Source organism: Monodon monoceros, unplaced genomic scaffold, assembly GCF_005190385.1.
Source record: "Monodon monoceros isolate NGI ecotype Baffin Bay Population unplaced genomic scaffold, NGI_Narwhal_1 Super_Scaffold_16, whole genome shotgun sequence".
Classification (NCBI taxonomy): Eukaryota; Metazoa; Chordata; class Mammalia; order Artiodactyla; family Monodontidae; genus Monodon; species Monodon monoceros.
In genome coordinates, this window is record NW_021703772.1 from 101611454 (window position 1) to 101630612 (window position 19159).

Sequence of the window (19159 nt, forward strand, 5' to 3'; positions counted from 1 at the left end):
CAAAATAGACTTTAAAATAAAGACTGTTACAAGAGACAAGGAAGGACACTACATAATGATCAAGGAATCAATCCAAGAATAAGACATAATAATTGTAAATATATATGCACCCAACATAGGTGCCCCTCAATATATAAAGCAAATGCTAACAGCCATAAAAGGGGAAATCGATAGTAACAGAATAATAGTGGGAACTTGAACACCCCACTTACACCAATGGTAGATCATCCAGACAGAAAATGAATAAGGAAACAAAAGCCTTAAACGACACATTAGAACAGATAGACTTAATTGATGTTTATAAGACATTCCATCCAAAAGCAGCAGAATACATGTTCTTCTCATATGCACATGGAATATTCTCCAGGATAGATCACATCTTTGGTCACAAATCAAGGCTCAGTAAATTTAAGAAAATTGAAATCATATCAAGCACACAATGCTCTGAGTTTAGAAATCAATTACAGAAAAATATAAAAGGTGAAAAACACATGGAGGATAAACAATATGTTACTAAACCATCAATGGATCACTGAAGAAATCAAAGGGGAAATCAAATAATACCTAGAGACAAATGAAAACCTATGGGACGCAGCAAAAGCAGTTCTAAGAGGGAAGTTTATAGAAATACAATCCTACCTCAAGAAACAAGAAAAATCTCAAATAAACAACCTATCCTTACACCTAAAGCAACTAGAGAAAGAAGAACAAAGGAAACCCAAAGTTAGTAGAAGGAAAGAAATCCTAAAGATCAGAGAAGAAATAAATGAAATAGAGGTGAAGAAAACAATAGCAAAGATCGATGAAACTAAAAACTGGTTCTTTGAGAAGATAAACAAAATTGATAAAGCTTTATCTAGGATCATCAAGAAAAAAATGGGAGAGGATTCAAATCAATAAAGTTAGAAATGAACAAAGAGTACTTACAATGGATACCACAGAAATACAAAGGATCATTAGTGATTACAACAAGCAACTATACACCAATAAAATGGACAACCTAGAAGAAATGGATAAATTCTTAGAAAGATACAATCTTCCAAGACTGAATCAGGAAGAAATAGAAAATATGAACAGACCAATCACAAGTATTGAAATTGAAACTGTGATTAAAGATCTTCCAACAAACAAAAGCCCAGGACCAGATGGCTTCACAGGCAAATTCTATCAAACATTTAGAGAAGAGTTAACACCTACTCTTCTGAAACTCTTCCAAAGAATTGCAGAGGAAAGAACACTCCCAAGCTCATTCTACAAAGTCACCATCACCCTGATACCAAAACCTGGCAAAGATAACACACAAAAAAGAAAATTACAGGCCAACATCACTGATGAACATTGATGCAAAAATCCTCAACAAAATACTAACAAACTGAATCCAACAACACATTAAAAGGATCATACACCCTGATGAAGTGGGATTTATCCCAGGGATGCAAGGATTCTTCAATATATGCAAATAAATCAATGTGATACACCACATTAACAAATTGAAGAAAAAAGCCGTATGATCATCTCAATAGATGCAGAAAAAGCTTATGACAAATTCAGCACCATTTATGATAAAGAAAAAGAAAACTCTCCAGAAAGTGGAGTTAGAGGGAACCTATCTCAACATAATAAAAGCCATATATGACAAACCTACAGCAAACATCATACTCAATGGTGAAAAGCTGAAAGCATTTCTTCTAAGATCAGGAACAAGACAAGGATGTCCACTCTCATCACTTTTATTCAATATAGTTTGGGAAGTCCTAGCCATGACTATCAGAGAAGAAAAAGAAATAAAAGGAATCCAAATTGGAAAAGAAGAAGTAAAACTGTCACTGTTTGCAGATGACATGATACTATACATAGAAAATCCTAAAGATGCTACCAGAAAACTACTAGAGCTCATGAATGAATTTGGTAAAGTTGCAGGATACAAAATTAATACACAGAAATCTCTCACATTCCTATACACTAACAATGAAATATCAGAAAGAGAGATTAAGGAAACAATCCCATTTACCACTGTATCAAAAAGAATAAAATACCTAGGAATAAACCTACCTAAGGAGGCCAAAGCACCTATACTCAGAAAACAATAGGATACTGATGAAAGAAATCAAAGATGACACAAACAGTTGGAGAGATATACCATATTCTTGGATTGGAAGAATTAATATTGTGAAAATGACTGTACCACAGAAAGCAATCTACAGATTCAATGCAATCCTTAGAGAAAATCCAGAGATAAACCCATGCACCTATGGCCACCTAAGCTATGATAAAGGAGGCAAGAATATATAATGGAGAAAAGACAGTGTCTTCAATAAGTGGTGCTTGGAAAACTGGATGACTACATGTAAAAGAATGAAATTAGAACACTCCCTAACATACACAAAAATAAACTTAAAATGGATTAAAGACCTAAATGTAAAGCTGGATACTATTAAACTCTTAGAGGAAACTATAGGCAGAACACTCTTTGACATAAATCGCAGCAAGATTTTTTTCAATCCACAACCTAGAGTAAAGAAAATAAAAACAAAGATAAACAAATGGGGCCTAATCAAACTTAAAAGCTTTTGCACAGCAAAGGAAACCATAAACAAAATGAAAAGACAACCCCCAGAATGGGAGAAAATATTTGCAGTCCAAGCAACTGACAAGGGATTAACCTCCAAAATATACAAACAGCGCATGCAGCTCAATATCAAAAAAATAAGCCAATCAAAAAATTGGTGGAAGACCTAAATAGACATTTCTCTGAAGAAGACATACAGATGGCCAATAAACACATGAAAGGTGCTCAACATCACTAATGATTAGAGAAATGCAAATCAAAACTACAATGGGATTTTGATTTGTACCTCACCCTGGTCAGAATGGCCATCATCAAAAAATCTATTGATACAAACAATAAATGCTGGAGAGGGTTTGGAGAAAAGGAACCCTCCTACATTGTTGGTGCTAATGTAATTTGGTACAGCCACTATGGAGAACAGTATGGAGGTTGCTTCAAAAATTAAAGGGCTTCCCTGGTGGCACAGTGGCTGAGAGTCTCCCTGCCGATGCAGGGGACACAGTTTCGTGCCCCGGTCTGGGAAGATCCCACATGCCGCGGAGCGGCTGGGCCTGTGAACCATGGCTGCTGTGAACCATGGCTGCTGTGAACCATGGCTGCTGAGCCTGCGTGTCCGGAGCCTGTGCTCCGCAACAGGAGAGGCCACAACAGTGAGAGGCCCACTTACCGCAAAAAAAAAAAAAAATTAAAAATAGCACTACCATATGACACAGCAATCCCACTCCTAGGCGTATATCCAGAGAAAACCATAATTCGAAAGGATGCATGCACCCCAATATTCATTGCAGCACTCTTACAATAGCCGGGATATGGAAGCAACCTAAATGCCCATTGACAGAGGAATGGATAAAGAAGATGTGGTACATATATACAATGGAATATTAGTTAGCCATAAAAAGGAACAAAATAGTGCCATTTGCAGAGATGTGGACGAACCTAGAGACTGTCATACAGAGTGAAGTAAGTCAGAAAGAGAGAAACAAATATCATATAATATTGCTTATATGTGGAATCTAGCAAAATGGTAGAGATGAATGTATTTGCAAAGCAGAAATAGAGTCACAGATGTAGAGAACAAACTTACGGTTACCAAGGGAGAAGGTGGGGTGGGATGAATTGGGAGATTGGGATTGACATATATACATTACTATGGATAAAATAGATAACTAATGAGAACCTACTGTATAGCACAGGGAACTCTACTCAATGCTCTGTGGTGATCTTAATGGGAAGGAAATCTTAAAAAGAGTAGATATACTTATATGTATGACTGATTCACTTTGCTGCACAGCAGACACTAAGACAACATTGTAAAACAACTATACTCCAATAAAAAAATTATTTGGGCATAGGGCATAAAAATTCATGAAATAAAACATCTCAAGGACAAAAGATAAATTAAAAAATAAAATAAGAGTCTCTTGTAGACAACATATAGTTGAATTATGTTTTTTTTAATCCATTCTTCCAAACTCTGCCTTTTTATTGGAGAGTTTAATCCATTTATATTTAAAATAATTACTGAAAGGAGGAATTTATTTCTGCCATTTTGCCATTTGTTTTCTACATGAACTATAGCTTTTTCCCCTCATTTCCTCCATTACTGCCTTCTTTGTGTTTAGTTGATTTTTTATAGTGAAACATTTTGATTTCTATTGTCATTTTCTTATGTGTAAATTCTATTTTCTTTTAGGTTACCATTACATTCAACATCCTAAAATTATAACATTCTAATTAGAATCTATCCCAACTTAATTTCAACAGCATACAAAAACTCTGCTGCTGTAGTGTTGTGTGCTGTCTCACAGAGATCCTTATTGAGGATTCCTTGAAGTCACTTCTGTCTTGCTGCTTTCAAGGTTCTTTTCACCTTTTGACAATGTGACTATAATGCGCATCACTATGGGTCTCTTTGAGTTTATCCTACATGTTTGTTGAGCTTTTTGGATTTGTAGGTATTAATATATTTCAGCACATTTGGAAAGCTGCCAGCCATTATTTCTTCATATATTCTTTCTGCCATTTCTCTTTTCCTTCTTCCCATAATGTGTATGTTGGTCAGCTTGATGGTGCCCCACAGATCCCTTAAACTCTGTTTACTTCTTCTTCATTCTTTTTTTTTTCTGTTTAGATCCAGTAATCTCAATGATCATATCTTCAAGTTTTCTGATTCTTTCTTCTGCTTGCTCAGATATGTTTTTGAAACCCTCTAGTGTACTTTTCATTTCACTTATTGTACCTTTCAGCTCCAGAATTTCTTTTTGGTCCATCTTTATATTTTCTACCCCTTTGTTGATATTCTCATTTTGTCCATGCATTGTTTTTCTGTCTTTGTCCATGTGTTCCTTTACCTCTTTGAGCATCTGTAAGAGAATTGCTTTAAAGTTTTTGTATAGTCAATCTGATACCTGGGCTTCCTCAAGTATGTTTCTGTCCATTTATTTTGTTCCTTTGAGTGGGCCATACTTTCCTATTTCTTTGTATACCTTGTGATTTTTTTTGGTTGAAAGCTGGGACATTTGAATCTTATAATGTGGTAAATCTGTAAATTAGCATCTTCCTCTGGATTGCTGGCTTTTTTTAATTAAAAATTTTTTTTTGTTGTTTTAGTTTTTCAAAAATTGTTCTAGGGTGTCTCTGTGCTGGGGATCAGCCTACAGTGAAAACCTAAGGTTTTCTCAGCTCTCTTTTGAATCTGCCTCCTTCCCCGGACTTGCTTTCTAAATTCCTCCATATATAGGGTTGTTTTTGAATGCCCAAAACAGCAGGTACTGCTCCTGTAAATCTCCTCGAAGCTGATTCAGCTGGTGAGAGTTGAAACAAGGGCATACAGCCTTCATGCCTTCCCGTTAGTAATCTGAAGGAGCAATCTGTAGTCAGAACACAGAACCCCAATATTTGGAGGACAAGGTCCTTATTGCACACTCTGGCTCTATCAAGTCATGCCAGAAATGTGTGTTGCTGTCCCTACAAATGCCTGCCATGGGGTGAGGGGCAGGTAGGAGATGATTAGCTGCCACCATGCTGATGGCTGAAATCAGTAGAAATGAACTGCAATTTATCAGCCAAGCTGTTTCATTGAAGCTGCAAATATTCAAATAAATTTCAGAGTTACAACATAGTCACTTCACACTGTTTCTGTCAGTATAATTGTTGTTCAGCTGGAGAGATAGATTCCTGCTAGTTTCTGCTCCATCATCTTCCCTGACATCATGTCTGACTTATTTATTATTTTTTTGTGTGTGTGTGGTACGCGGGCCTCTCACTGCTGTGGCCTCTCCTGCCATGGAGCACAGGCTCCGATGCACAAGCCCAGTGGCCATGGCTCACGGGCCCAGCTGCTCTGTGGCACGTGGGATCCTCCCAGACCGGGGCACGAACCTGCGTCCCCTGCATCGGCAGGCGGACTCTCAACCACTGAGCCACCAGGGAAGCCCAGTGTCAGGTCTTTTGATCAAAACAACTGGAGTGATAAATTTGCCATCAACTAAGATGGAGCAAAATCTGGAGCACATAGAGCTTGAGATATCTATGTAACATGTATGTAGATATAGGCATCTGAAGTTCAAGAGTGAAGTCTGATCTAGAAATATAAATTTGTGAATAATGACACATAGGTGGAATTTAAACATGAGACCAGATAACTTCACCAAAGAAGTGAGTATAAATGGAAAAGACGACAAAGGATCAAATCCTGGGGCACCCTAACATAAATAGGTGAAGAAAGAGAACAAATGAGCAAAATTAACCAAGAGTGACCAGTGAGGTAGGAAAACTATCAAGAAAGTGCTATGTCTTAACAACTTATTGACCAGAGACGTCTTAATATGTCTTTTGTTACCCAAACTTTACTGACTAGAGACATTTCACTATTCACTTACATAACAAATCTCTGGCCACAGGCACTAGTTTCTGCAAAAATCCGCCAGTCAATAACGTGTTAAAAGACAACATAAAAGATTATTTCAAGGAGGAGAGCGTGAGGAACCCTATGATGTACTTCTGATAAAAAAAAAGGAGGACTAAAATTTGACCATAGGAGGGCACCATGTAGAATCCATTAGTGATTTAATGAGAGTAGTTTTGGTTAAGCGATGGGGATAAAAGTTCCATTGGAGTGGATTTTAAAAGCATGGAAGGAGAGGAATTACTGACAATGGGTATCAACAACAATTTTGAGGAAGTTTTCCACAAAGGAGAGCAAAAATTTCGGTAGTAGGTTGCATGAAGTAGACCAAGAGTAAATGTTTCAGGATGGAAAACTAATAGTATGTATGTTCAGCAGTTGGGAACAATCCAATGGAGACTGTATCATTGATGTTGTAGAGGAGAGAGAAGGAAGGACTGCTGCTGGGAAAATACCCGAAAGTAGGTGAGAGGTGATGGGATTTAGTGCACAGGTTGAGAGAGTGCTTCTTGACAGGAGCTTGGACAGTTCATCTAAGTCATAAGAAGGCAGGAAGATGGCATCTTGGTAGAGATGCCGGCAGTGGTGGGAGTCTGGTGTTCCACTTCTGGTTGCTTGAATTTTCTTAAGAGGAGGGCAAGGTCATCAGCTGAGAGTGAAGACCAGAGAAGAAGTGAAGATGAAAGAGTTGTTTGGGAGAGTTACTTGAATAAAGAACTATAGCCTTATCGCCAGACGGGATTAAGGTTCGTTTGCAGTTTAGGTCACAAGATTAAAATGAGGCCACCACCATGATCACATCATTTACTCCAGTTACATTCCATTGCACAGAGGGTTGGATCTAACCTCTGCCATGTTTTTTGTCAACTGAGTACAATGAAGCAAAACAGGGGCAAGGGAGTTGAGGGTGTGTACCGGGGGTGATTAAAATGACTGACCATAAATTTAAATGGGAGAAAGGACATGAACTGGGGAATGGACAGTGGAAGAGTGGCAGAATAACAGATCAGAAGTCCTAGAGGCAAAGGACTGTTAGAAATAGCATACTGAAGGAAGAGCTGTAAAGATCTGTGCTGTGGCCAGAAAGTAGAACGGATGAGTGATTATGAAGGATTTACTATGAGTAAAAATGACAAGGTAGGGTATGACCCTGACAGCATGTGACTAATACAGGGGAAGAACCAGATCATCGGAGAGGGTATGAGTCTGTTTTCTTACCAGTGCAGAGCTTGGGACAGAGTAAAAACTCAGTGAACATCTGTTGAATGAATGGGGGATGACTGACAACCACCTCCAGGCAATTCTGACTGATTTCCTATCTTCTCTGTTCCATCCCAGTTGCTCTCAGTCCAGGATTTCTCAGGCAAAATTGTTTCAGATCAATGATAATTAGCACAGGTGACCCTTGGTACAACTTCTAATAGTGACTCTTTTTCTTTTAGTGCATATTTAACATTTTCTTGTGCAGAGGCTTCCAGAATCCAGGGTGGTTCCAACTCTCACCTGCCCCTACTTCTCCTCCAACTCCCAAAACCTTCTCTGGGAAAGGAATAATATTGCTTGTTTATGCGTCAGTATGAATAATCTCCAAGAAAGGGATACATTTAAATTGGGGTAATAAAATGTTTGGCCCCTGTGAAAACACTGTAGGTGTCCGGAAGACAGAGGGTGGCATCTTTGGTCAGGAGAACTTGTGTTTTTTAAATCAGGCCAGGGATGCACAGCTGCCTCGCTGGCCTTTATGCTGGGTGTTCCCTGGATGGGAGTGCTGGGTCAGTGGGAAAGTCCCACCATAGACCAGTCTGCTTCCCTTTTCTTCTCTCTATTCTAAGAACACAGGCTGCAGTCCTGATGCAGCAATCCCGAAACGTGTGTGAGCATCCCTACACAGGGAAGAGAAGGTGTGGTGGCTCAGCGAGGCCTCACACACACTTCACCCCATCTACACCCTCCAATGGCTCTCAAAGGACAAACTTCTGTGAGGTGGGCCAAGGTCCAACAATAATAATTTTGTCATCTTTTTTCTTTAATTTATGTTTTAATTAACTCTACTTAGGTGTAATTTACATACTGTATATATATATATATATATATATATATATATATATATTTCAAGAGTAAAATTTGATGAGTTTTGTAACTAACACCCTCATCAAGGCACAAAACACTGCCATCAACCCATAAATTTCCCCCGTGCTCCTCTGCAGTCAATTCCCCCCTACCTCCACCCCTGGAAACTGTGGCTCTGTTTTCTGACACTGTAGATGAGTGTGGCTTGTTCTGGAAACATATATGACTGAAGTCATACAATATGTTCTCTTGGGGTCTAGCTTATTTCATTCAACATAATGGCTTTTGAGATTCACCCATGTTCCCGCTTCTTTATCACGGATTAGTATCCCATTGAATGGGTATGCCTCAATTTATTTACCTGTTCACCAAATGATGATCATTTGTGTTGTTGATTTTTTTTAATTTTTAAAATGAACCTGCAGTAATTATGCTTCATTAAGTACCATTAATGAAATTATTAAGTAGGTGCTAGGCTAGGCCTGGAAGACACCGACCACTACTGTCACGCACGACTGGCAAGAAAAATAAAGTCAATAGATAGAAATGTTTAATATTTGTCTCCTTTACATTTTCTTCAGCCCAGGTCCCTCTTTCCATTGTCTCCACTGATGAGCTTAAGAAGACGACACAACAAATGGTCAAACTGCCCGTGAGGTGTGACAGGGACTCAAGGACCATTCCAGAGTCTTGGCTTGCCTGTTCGCTGTGAGGTTTTGTTTGCTTGTTTTGAATACTTTGGTTTGAATACTTTGGTTTGATTTTTACATCATGTGTTAACATGGTTGCCCCAGTTTTAAGCAGGAATGGGTTTACTCAGGAGTTCTTGGTGATCTGCCAGGTGGCCTATCGACTATGCTAGTTTACAGAGAGTCAAGCTCTGCAGAGGCTACCATGAGTTGGGTTGTTCTTGCCTAGGACTCCAGCCCCATTACCCCTGTCTAATGAAGCCAGTTTGGAGAACATCAGACCTTGATAGAAGTACACCAGAACCCCTCTGAAAATACATTTAAATTCTCCAATGCAATTATATGCACTCCGAAAGAAAAAGAAAGCCAAGCCCTGCATTTCTTGAACAGCATGGTCCCCAAATGCAAGTCGACCACTTCATCTGGTGCTCAAGGGAAGCAACAGCCAGATCTGTGTTCTGGAGATCAAAGTGTCTGAGTGGGACTTAGGAAGAAACTGTGCAATATTCTCCAAATTGTGTGTTTTGCACTTTATGGGAGACTTAAGGTATTTTTAAGGGTAGCATCGACAATGCAGGAGTTTTTACATTATGTGCCGGCTTGGTATAAGATGTTATTCCCCTGAAAGCCCTTTTGCTTACACTTAGACTTTTACTATTTCGTTTGATCCTCACACCCACCCTATGGACAAACAGGGAAACTGTTGGTATCCCATTTTGCAAATGAGGATGCTGAAACCCCGAGTAAGGAGCAGGGCTGGGGCCAGGTGAGCGGGTGACCAGAGTCATTGCAAAATGCAGCATGGGATCTTTGTGGTTTATTTAAAATGTTGATTTTGTTTTCATGATGGGCTTTTTGCATTCATTTTGATTTTTAAAAATTGTGTTAAAATATTACTTAGCTTGATTACTGAATCTTTCGCACCCCACGCTAGCGCCTCATGTGCCTAGTCTGGCCCTGCTGACTGGATGGATTAGCTTGAATCCTATGAAGTATGTATTTATCAACTATCAAAAGGGGTGAATATCAGTAATTTCCGATTGTTCAACTGCATGGATCCTCCCAGGATGGAGTCCCGAGGGCTCACACAGGTCTCCGTGCTGCCTGTGACTGCTCTACTATTCTGCACAGCAGTCCCCAGCCTGGCTGTGCATTAGAACCAACCATGAGGCTTCTTATTAAAACCAGAATCTCTGGCTGGGGTTAGGGGAATGGCATGTGTGTTTTCAGAAAGCTCATCTGGTATGAACTTCTGGATTATAGCCCTTAGATTAAACTAGATTTAAACCAAGCTGTAGAGGCAGGAAGTCCTGGGTTTTCATTGTAGTGTCATCACTTTCTAACCACAAGATCAGAGGCAAGTTACAAGTTGTTGGGAGTTTTGAGCAATGTATATGTGTTAATCCTTCTACGAGCTATTACTTTGTGCTGAGGTTCAGAGAAGCTAAGGCAATCACCCAAGGTCACACAGCAAGTTAATGAAAGAGTTGGGTTTGGGTCCCAAGTCTCTTTGATCCCAGAGCCAGAGCTAAATGACGAAACCTGACATCCACTAAATGCTCCCTCCGAAGAAGGCAACACTCGGTAATTAACACACAGCATTTTCCAAAGTGCCCCTTCTGCACCCCCATGAGTGAGGACCGCCCTTGGTCAGAGCTGAGCTCACCAGGCGGAGAGAGGAGGCACCCCTTTGTCAGGGGATTTCCTGCCCACAGGGGAGGCCCTTACAGCACCTGCCCTCTTGAGGGGTACCCCCCCCTAAACTTGTGGCTGGAGCTGCCAGCTGCCTTCATTTCCTCACTGCCAATTCTCTCCTTTAACTTTTTCTGTCCTGGCTTCTGCTCCTATAGCCCTCAGCCCGAACCGGTGACCTCCTGAATGTTGAAATGTGGGCACAATGGGGGCCCCTGCCTTGTGGGGCACTGCCAGTAATGCTCTTTCCTGACTTTCTTACCCCTTTACTTTCTGCCATGCCACAGGCCAAAGAAAGCGACTTGACCTAGCTCAACCTCGTCTCCTGCCACCTCACCTCTCATGTCCCAAATAGTCCAGTGGTCCATGGTCCACAAGCATCCGGCCACTGTGAGGCTACACTTGCCATCTTTCCCACTTGCAAGGCCCTCACCTTATTCTGCTCTACAGGTGACCTTCCAAGTCATCCCTTTAAACCCAGATCTGATGGAAAAGCTCCTTGTGGTGTTCCCAGCCCTGCCTTCTCTGCCTCCGGGCCACCTCTGTCCTCCTAGGTGGTCCAATCACCAACAGCGATTTTCTGGAATTCAGTTGTATCCACGATCATCCTGCATACTAGACTGAGCTCCTTTAAGGCAAAGCCTGTTTCCTTCATCTCCCTGGACACAGTGGGTTCACAATGTCTCTAGTGATAGCAGCACCATGGTGTCAGTACTCATCCTGGCCACCTTATACCACTTAAATCATTTAATGCACACAAAAATCATTACCACCTTCCTTATTTTACAAGCAAGGAAAGTGAGGTGTTCAAAGCTAACATGACTTGCCCGTGGTCACACAGCTGCTTGCAGGAGGTGGAATTGGAACTTAGGCATTCAAGATTTTAGAGTCTGTCTCTTAACTACTGTGCTATACAACCTCCCTGGTGGGGAGTGCCTGGTGTAGGGGGCAGAGCAAAGGGGTTTCTCTTAAGTAGCTCAGATCTTACTGGGGCCAGAGCAAGCACACATGTGCACGCACACAGAGAGAACACAGGAAAGCTATGAGAGGAAACATACTTAAACACTAAAATGTATGGGGTAGAGCCAGGCGCTTCCAACTTGAATGTGTACATACACCACCTGGGGACCTTTTTAAACTGTGGATTTGAATTCAGTCTTTGTGGGGTGAGACCTGAGACTCTGCCTTTATAAAAAGTTCCCAAGTGATGTTGACGTTGCTGGTCCGTGGCCCACACTTTGAGTAGCAAGGATGAACTCTAAGGGTTGAAGTAGAGGAGGCAGGTTTCACTGTGGGTTGGAGAGGTCCCACGACAATAAACTGGGTCTGGGATGATGGCAGGGCCTGGACAGATGGAGAAAGTGCGGGGGGTCATCGTCTCTGCTCTCAGGGGCCTGGGAGCAAGGAGTGGGTTCAAGGACCTGTGACTTGTGTCCCAACTCCCCACACCCCCTTTAACAAGCAGCTGCAATAAGCAGGAGCTCCACATGTGAATAGCCCGTGTTTGAGAAATACCTAAGCCTGATCATGTCAGGAAACATTTTGCAAATTCAGAAATCAGAGCCAAGGGAAGTGCTGTGTGCTCCACCAGTAGCAGCAGTAGTTAAAAGGGAACAATCTTTCCCCGAGTGGTTCCTCTTGTGGGGAGCATTTCTGCTGGCTCCAGGACTTTGGCCATCTATAAAACTTAGCAATGGAAAATGAGGAAATTCTCAAGGAGAAAGAGCTCTCAGCTAGCGCCAGAGAAAGAACGACTCTGGACCAAACCATGCTGTCTACAATGGAGACCTTTGAACTTAATGGTAAAGTACTAGTCCCCAGTAATGACATTGCCTGTGATGTAGTCTTTCTCTTGGCGGCATAAGAATAGACAAGTCCATTGAAAGTCTAGGTCTGCACCTTAGAGAATCAATAATACATTTCTGGAATACCTCCATGCTTCCATTGGAAATTTGTATAATGCTAGTAATAGATGCTGTGTCTTTAGCATACAGGGATTTTTTTAGCTTCGTGACTCCTTTAAACTGTATTTAAATATTTTCCCTTCAATTAATGCTAATGTTTATTATATGTCCCTCCTTTTTATTAGTGTCTCATTCTGACACACAGATTATGTTTGTGACGTGTGTGATGAAAGGACAATGCAAAACAAGAGGGATGAAAAAGTTCCACAAAACTGAAGCCAAGTGTCATATTTATTTAATGCAATTCTGTTAAAATTCTTTAAGATGTCTTCTGTGAAAACTCATGTGTTCCTCGGGGAGTGTGTTCTCCATTTGGTATGGGCTAGGGTATGTTACAGCTTCATAATTAGTCTGTCTTAGATTAAACTCAGATTTTAAAAATTCAGTCAACTGTTGTTTTATTTTCTCCTTCAGTGTTACACAGGTGATGCATTTTTTTAAATCTTCTAGAATTTGTAGCATTCAAAGTCACTGGTGAGTGCTTTCCACAGGAGATCTCTGATTTCCCATTTCAGAATATCCTCTTGGAATTTTCTTCCAAGTTGATCAGTCTTTCCCACTCCCACTCTCTTTTCTGGAGACTGTATGTGCAGGAATAACTGCAGCTCTGTCCCCTGACCTGACTGTCCCTCTCGCCCAGGGTCTGTTTGTTCAGGTCAGTGGCTGGAATTATGGGGGTACAAAGATTAAGGGTCCAGCGTTCTGCCTTTAGGTGTTCACAGTGGGGTAACAGAGAAGGCAGGAGTGCAAATGACTTTAATAATTGTTGGTTATTCAGAACTTTGGAGAAGGCAGTGTTCTGGACACATGCCTTCTTAAGATACTAAAAATGTTCAAGCAAAGTCAGGTGATCAAACAGATTTGGCACCTACTCCATGCTGGACACTGCACTCAGCACTGAGAAAATAGACATGGATCAACCCAGCCTCTGGCCCCAGGGAGCCCACAGTCATGTTGGATGGAAGGTGGCAGAGAGAGCCTATTCATAACCCATTTCTATACAGTTCATTACTGGCTGTCACTGAGATTTGCACAGGACTTTATGGACAGATCTAAGCTGATGTGGGACCCTGGAGGGCAGAGCTGAGACCTCTTCTAAAGTTTAATGGGATAGCAAGGATTCGTTAGAGAAAGGAGATGGAGGCTGGAGCCGGGGTAGGGCACAACCTGTTTATGACACCTTCCCAAGGAATATTCAGAAAAAATACAAATAGCTCCATATTGTTGGGTCAAAATCAGGTGGGGGAGCTCAGTGGGGATTGAGACTAGGACCAATTAATTTGGACTTTATCCTGAGAGTGTCTACTGAAGAAAAAAGAAAAAGCACAATGTGAGAGATGTGAGTTAATTTTTATTTGGGACAAAATGAGGACTCTAGCCCAGGAGACAACATTTCAGATAGCTCTGAGAAACTGCTCCAAAGAGGCAGGGGGGAAGGGCAGTGTTATATATGACTTTAGTGAAGGGAGGATGTGCAGTCAAGCACACATGTTGGCAGAGGCTCATTGCTAGTCAAAAGGAGCAGATGTCACTGCTAATGATTTTAGCACTTTTCTAAATACGAGGAGATGCAAGGATTGGGCTCATAAAATCTTCTCCTGGAAATATCTAACTCTCTGAAGACCTGCTCTGCCAGTTTTTCCCAGAGCGCAGAGAGCCTCATTCCTGATCTCCACCCTGAACTCCTTTCAGGGGTTGTTGAAGGTCAGCCGCTGCAGTGGCTCCTGATTTAATCCTTGTAGAGGTAGATGGCAGGTGCCAATTTGTAAGTGGCAAGGGCAGTGGGGAGCTTTGAAGAGACTGAAGTTGAGCTGAGAGGCAGTGATCTGCACTTGAGGTTACTCACCCTCATAGATGGGGGACGAGTTGGAAAGAGTAACCCTGAGGACAGAGACGAGCTTGGCAGCAAGAGATGATGTGAGGCAGTGGGTGTGTGGAAGGAAAATAGAATGCTCTGGAGAAATTTTAGAAGTCAAATCAGGGACCTCCCTGGTGGTCCAGTGGCTAAGATTCCATGCTTCCAATGCAGGGGGCCTGGGTTCAATCCCAGGCCAGGGAACTAGGTCCCACATGCCACAACCAAGATCCCACATGCAGCAACGAAGATCCCACGTGCTGCAACTAAGACCTGGTGCAGCCAAATAAATAAATACATATATTTTTTTAAAAAGTCAAATCAGTAGGACTATAGTGGGGGGACAAGATAAGTGAGGATGATACAAGGGTCAAGGGTGAATCCCAGATTTCTGACTGGGGTTATAGATACCACGAAGTAAAAATCTAACCCCAGACCAAAATCGCTCCAGTTTGGATGGGACACTTTCCTAAATGCATTCACAACTTCTACCTCCTCATACAAAGAACATATGGAACTTACTAGATGAGTGCCATCGTGGACAGCACTCACGGTGAGGCTCTGTAACACAGTTACCCCCTCAGGGCTTTACTGAGATGAAAAAACTACTTACTTTAGCACTAAATGGCTCCAGTCTCATTTACCTGTCTATCTATCTATTCATCTATCTGCCTATCTATCTATCTATCTACCTACCTAGCTCTCTGTAGGCTGAAGATTGCTTTAGTTTTCTGAAGAGGCGCCACAGACTGCTGGCTCTTGCTGCCCTGAAAGTCCAACAAAACCCCAGGTCTTCCCTTATGAACCAGTATCAGCCCCTCTCCCCTTCAACAATGGAGCCTTTGAGCCTGAACGAGAGAATTCACATTTGTCCCTGTGGACCGTATCTTTCTGGGATGCGCTCCTTTCACCTTCTTGAAAATATGAGCATTTGTCTGGCTCAGGTCTTCCTGTCAGTCTCCTGATGTGTCTGGTTTCTCAAGTTCTGTTACCACATTGGCAACCTCTTGCCCGTCTGTGGAATGTAATCTGGCCCTCTCACCCAAAGCCCTCAACTATTTCAGGTCTCACACATTTCTTCATGATATTTCTTCCCATCAATTTCTATCTGAAGAACATCCTTCCTGACAGAGAAGACCCCCAAAAATACAAATTATGAAAGAAAGTTATGGGTTTTTTTGTTGTTTGTTTTAATTAACGCTAAGCATTGGCCCCAACATTGGACCTAGCTGTCCCTTCTTCCTGCTCTGAAGTTAATTTTAAATATTCTCCTAACAAACCTTAACCCTGGAGTCTATGCAGGGTCAGCCTTGCTGATATGACTTCTTTCATTTCATGTCATTGTTCTGACTTTATTTTTTGTCATGTCACTTGTTCTTAGAATTTTTTAAAAATCTGACTTTACCCAGAGGTGTTTTTTCACTTTTTATTGTTAAATAATTGTAAATTGTAAAAATCTGACTTTACCCAGAGGTGTTTCTTCACTTTTTTTGTGTGAAATAATTGTAAAATTTTGCAATCGAAAGTTGCAAAAAACAAATGTACAGTGAAGTCTTTGTGACCTTGACCCATTTTCCCCCAGTGATAACATCTTGCATAGCTCTAGTACAATATGACAACCAGGAAACCGATATTGGTACAACCCCCAGAGCTTATTTAGATTTCTTTAGTTTTACACGCACTCATTCGTGTGTGTGAATGTAGTCCTCTACAATTTTATCAGATGTGTATACTTGTGTAACCACCCCCAAAATCAAGATATGGATCAGTTCCATCACCACAAAAATCTCCCACATGATACTTTTTCATAGACGCACATACCCTCTCTCCCCGCACAGCCATCACTATCCCCCAGCAACCACTAATCAGCTCCTCCTTTCTATAATTTTGCTATTTAAAGAAAGTTATATAAATAGAATTACCCAGCATGTAACTTTTTAAAGACTGGCTTTTTTTCACATAGCATAATTCCCTTGAGATCCATCCAAATTGCTGTATGTATCAGTAGTTGGTTCTTCATTATTAATGAGTATTATTCTATGATATGAATGTACACAGTTGGTTTAACCGTTCACCCATTGAAAGACATTTAGGTTGTTTTTCCAGTTTTGGGCTCTTACAAATAAAGCTGCTATGACCATTTACATAAAAGTTTTTGTGTAAGCACAAGTTTTCATTTCCCTGGGATAAATGCCCGAAAGTACAATGGCTGGACTCTAAATATATGTTTAGTATCACAGGAAGCAGCTGATCTGTTCTTCCAGTGTGGATGCACCGTTTTACATTCCCACCAGCAGTGGACAACTGTTTCACAATCCTTGCCAGCAACTGATATTATGACTATTTTTATTTTAGCCATTTGGATAGACACGTGATAGTGATACATCATTGTAATCTTAATTTGTATTTTCCTAATAGCTAATGACGTTCCTAATAGCTAATATCTTTTCATGTGTTCATTTGCTGTTTGTATACCCTCCTCAGTGAAATGTCTCTTCATGCCTTTTGCCAGCGTTTTAATTGGATTGTTTGTTTTTTGACTAATCTAAACTAAAACTAAACATTTTGAGAATTCTTTATATACTCAAGATACAAGTCCTTTGCCAGATACATAATTTGTAAATATTCTCTCTCAGTCTGTAATTTGTCATTTCATCCTCCTAACAAAGTCTTTTGCAAAGCGAAAGTATTTCATTCTATTGAGGTCCAATTCATTGATTTTTCCTTTTATGGATTGTGCTTTTGGTGTCGAGTCTGAGAACTTTTCACTTAGCACTGGGTCCCAAAGATTTCTCCTATGCTTAATTCTAAGAGTTTTACAGTTTTACATTACAATATCGTGGTTCATTTTGTGTTGATTTTTTAATAAGATGTAAAGTTTAGGTCAAGGTTTGTGTGTTTTGCTTATGGATGTCCAATTGCTTCAACACCATCTGCTGAACAGTCTCTTCTTCCTCCAGTAAATTACTTTTGCATCTTTGTCAAAAATCAGTTGGGCATACTTGTGTGCGTCTATTTCTCTGTTCTTTATTCTGTCCCATTAATCTGCATGTCTATCCCTGCACCAATACCACACTGTCTTGATCATGTAGATTTATTGTAACTCTGAACATCAGGTAACATTATTTCTCACAAGTTATTCTTTTTCAAGATGATTTTAGCTATTCTGGGGCTTGTGCCTTTCCATATAAATTTTGGTATAAATTTATACCATTGAAAACCTTGCTGGGATTTTGTAGGAATTATATTACACCTCTAGATCAGTTTGAAAATTGATATCTTTCCATCTTTATGTTCAGTCTTACAATCTGTGAACATGGTATATTTCTGCATTTATTTAGGTCTTTTTTTTTTTAATGAGGATTTTGTAACTTTCAGTATACAGATCCTGTATACATTTTGTTAAATTTAATATCTAAATATTTCATTTTCTTTGGAGCAATTGTAAATGCCATTTTTTAATATAAATTTATGTATTTGATTTATATATTTTTGGCTGCGTTGGGTCTTCATTGCTGCACGTAGGCTGTCTCTAGTTGCGGTGGGGGGGGCTACTCTTCATTGTGGAGCACGGGTTCTTGGCTCAAGGGCTTCAGCAGTTGTGGCACGCTGGCTCAGTAGTTTTGGCTCGCGGGCTCTAGAGTGCAGGCTCAGTAGTTGCGGTGCACAGGCTTAGTTGCTCCACGGCATGTGAGATCTTCCCAGACCAGGGTTCAAACTCATGTCCCCCTGCATTGGCAGGCAGATTCTTAATCACTGCGCCAATGTGTCCCACCATTGTGTTTTAAATTTCGATTTGCACTTGTTTTCCAGTTGTATACAGAAAAAGAGAGTGAGAACAGACATCCTTGCCTTGTTCCCAACCTAAGGAGGGAAGTTTTCTGTCTCGCCATTAAGACTAACTGTAAGCTTTAGATAGCTTGTTGATTCTCTTTTTTTTTTTTAACTTGAGGATGTTCTCTTCTTTTTTAGTTTGCTGACAGGTTTATTATAAATTTGTTATTATGAGAGTGATAATTATGACAATTTATTATGAATTAGATTTTATTAAGTGCTTTTCCTGCATCAACTATGTGATTATATGATTTTTCTTCTTTAGCCTATTGATATGTGGATTACATTTATTTTCTAATATTGAACCAGTCTTGTATACCTGGAAATCCCATTTAGTCATGGTATGTAAATCCTTTTTTTAAAAAAATAAATTTATTTATTTACGTATTTACTTTTGGCTGTGTTGGGTCTTCGTTTCTGTGTGAGAGCTTTCTCCAGTTGTGGCGAGCGGGGGCCACTCTTCATCGTGTTGCACGGGCCTCTCACTGTCGTGGCTTCTCATTGTGAAGCACGGCTCCAGACGTGCAGGCTCAGTATTTGTGGCTCACAGTTGCTCCGCAGCATGTGGGATCCTCCCAG

General features: G+C 40.6%; 1 protein-coding gene across 2 annotated transcripts in view; it reads left to right on the plus strand.

Moving 5' to 3' along the window:
- Nucleotides 1-12602: 12602 nt before the first annotated feature.
- The window catches only part of MARCO (macrophage receptor with collagenous structure), a 32791-nt gene continuing 26234 nt past the window's right edge, over nucleotides 12603-19159 (plus strand). For both annotated transcript variants that reach the window (XM_029225868.1, XM_029225869.1), the window contains exon 1: nucleotides 12603-12729. In XM_029225868.1, coding sequence (XP_029081701.1) covers nucleotides 12621-12729 — 109 coding nt within the window. In that variant the 5' untranslated portion in view covers nucleotides 12603-12620. The remainder of the gene's footprint in view (nucleotides 12730-19159) is intronic.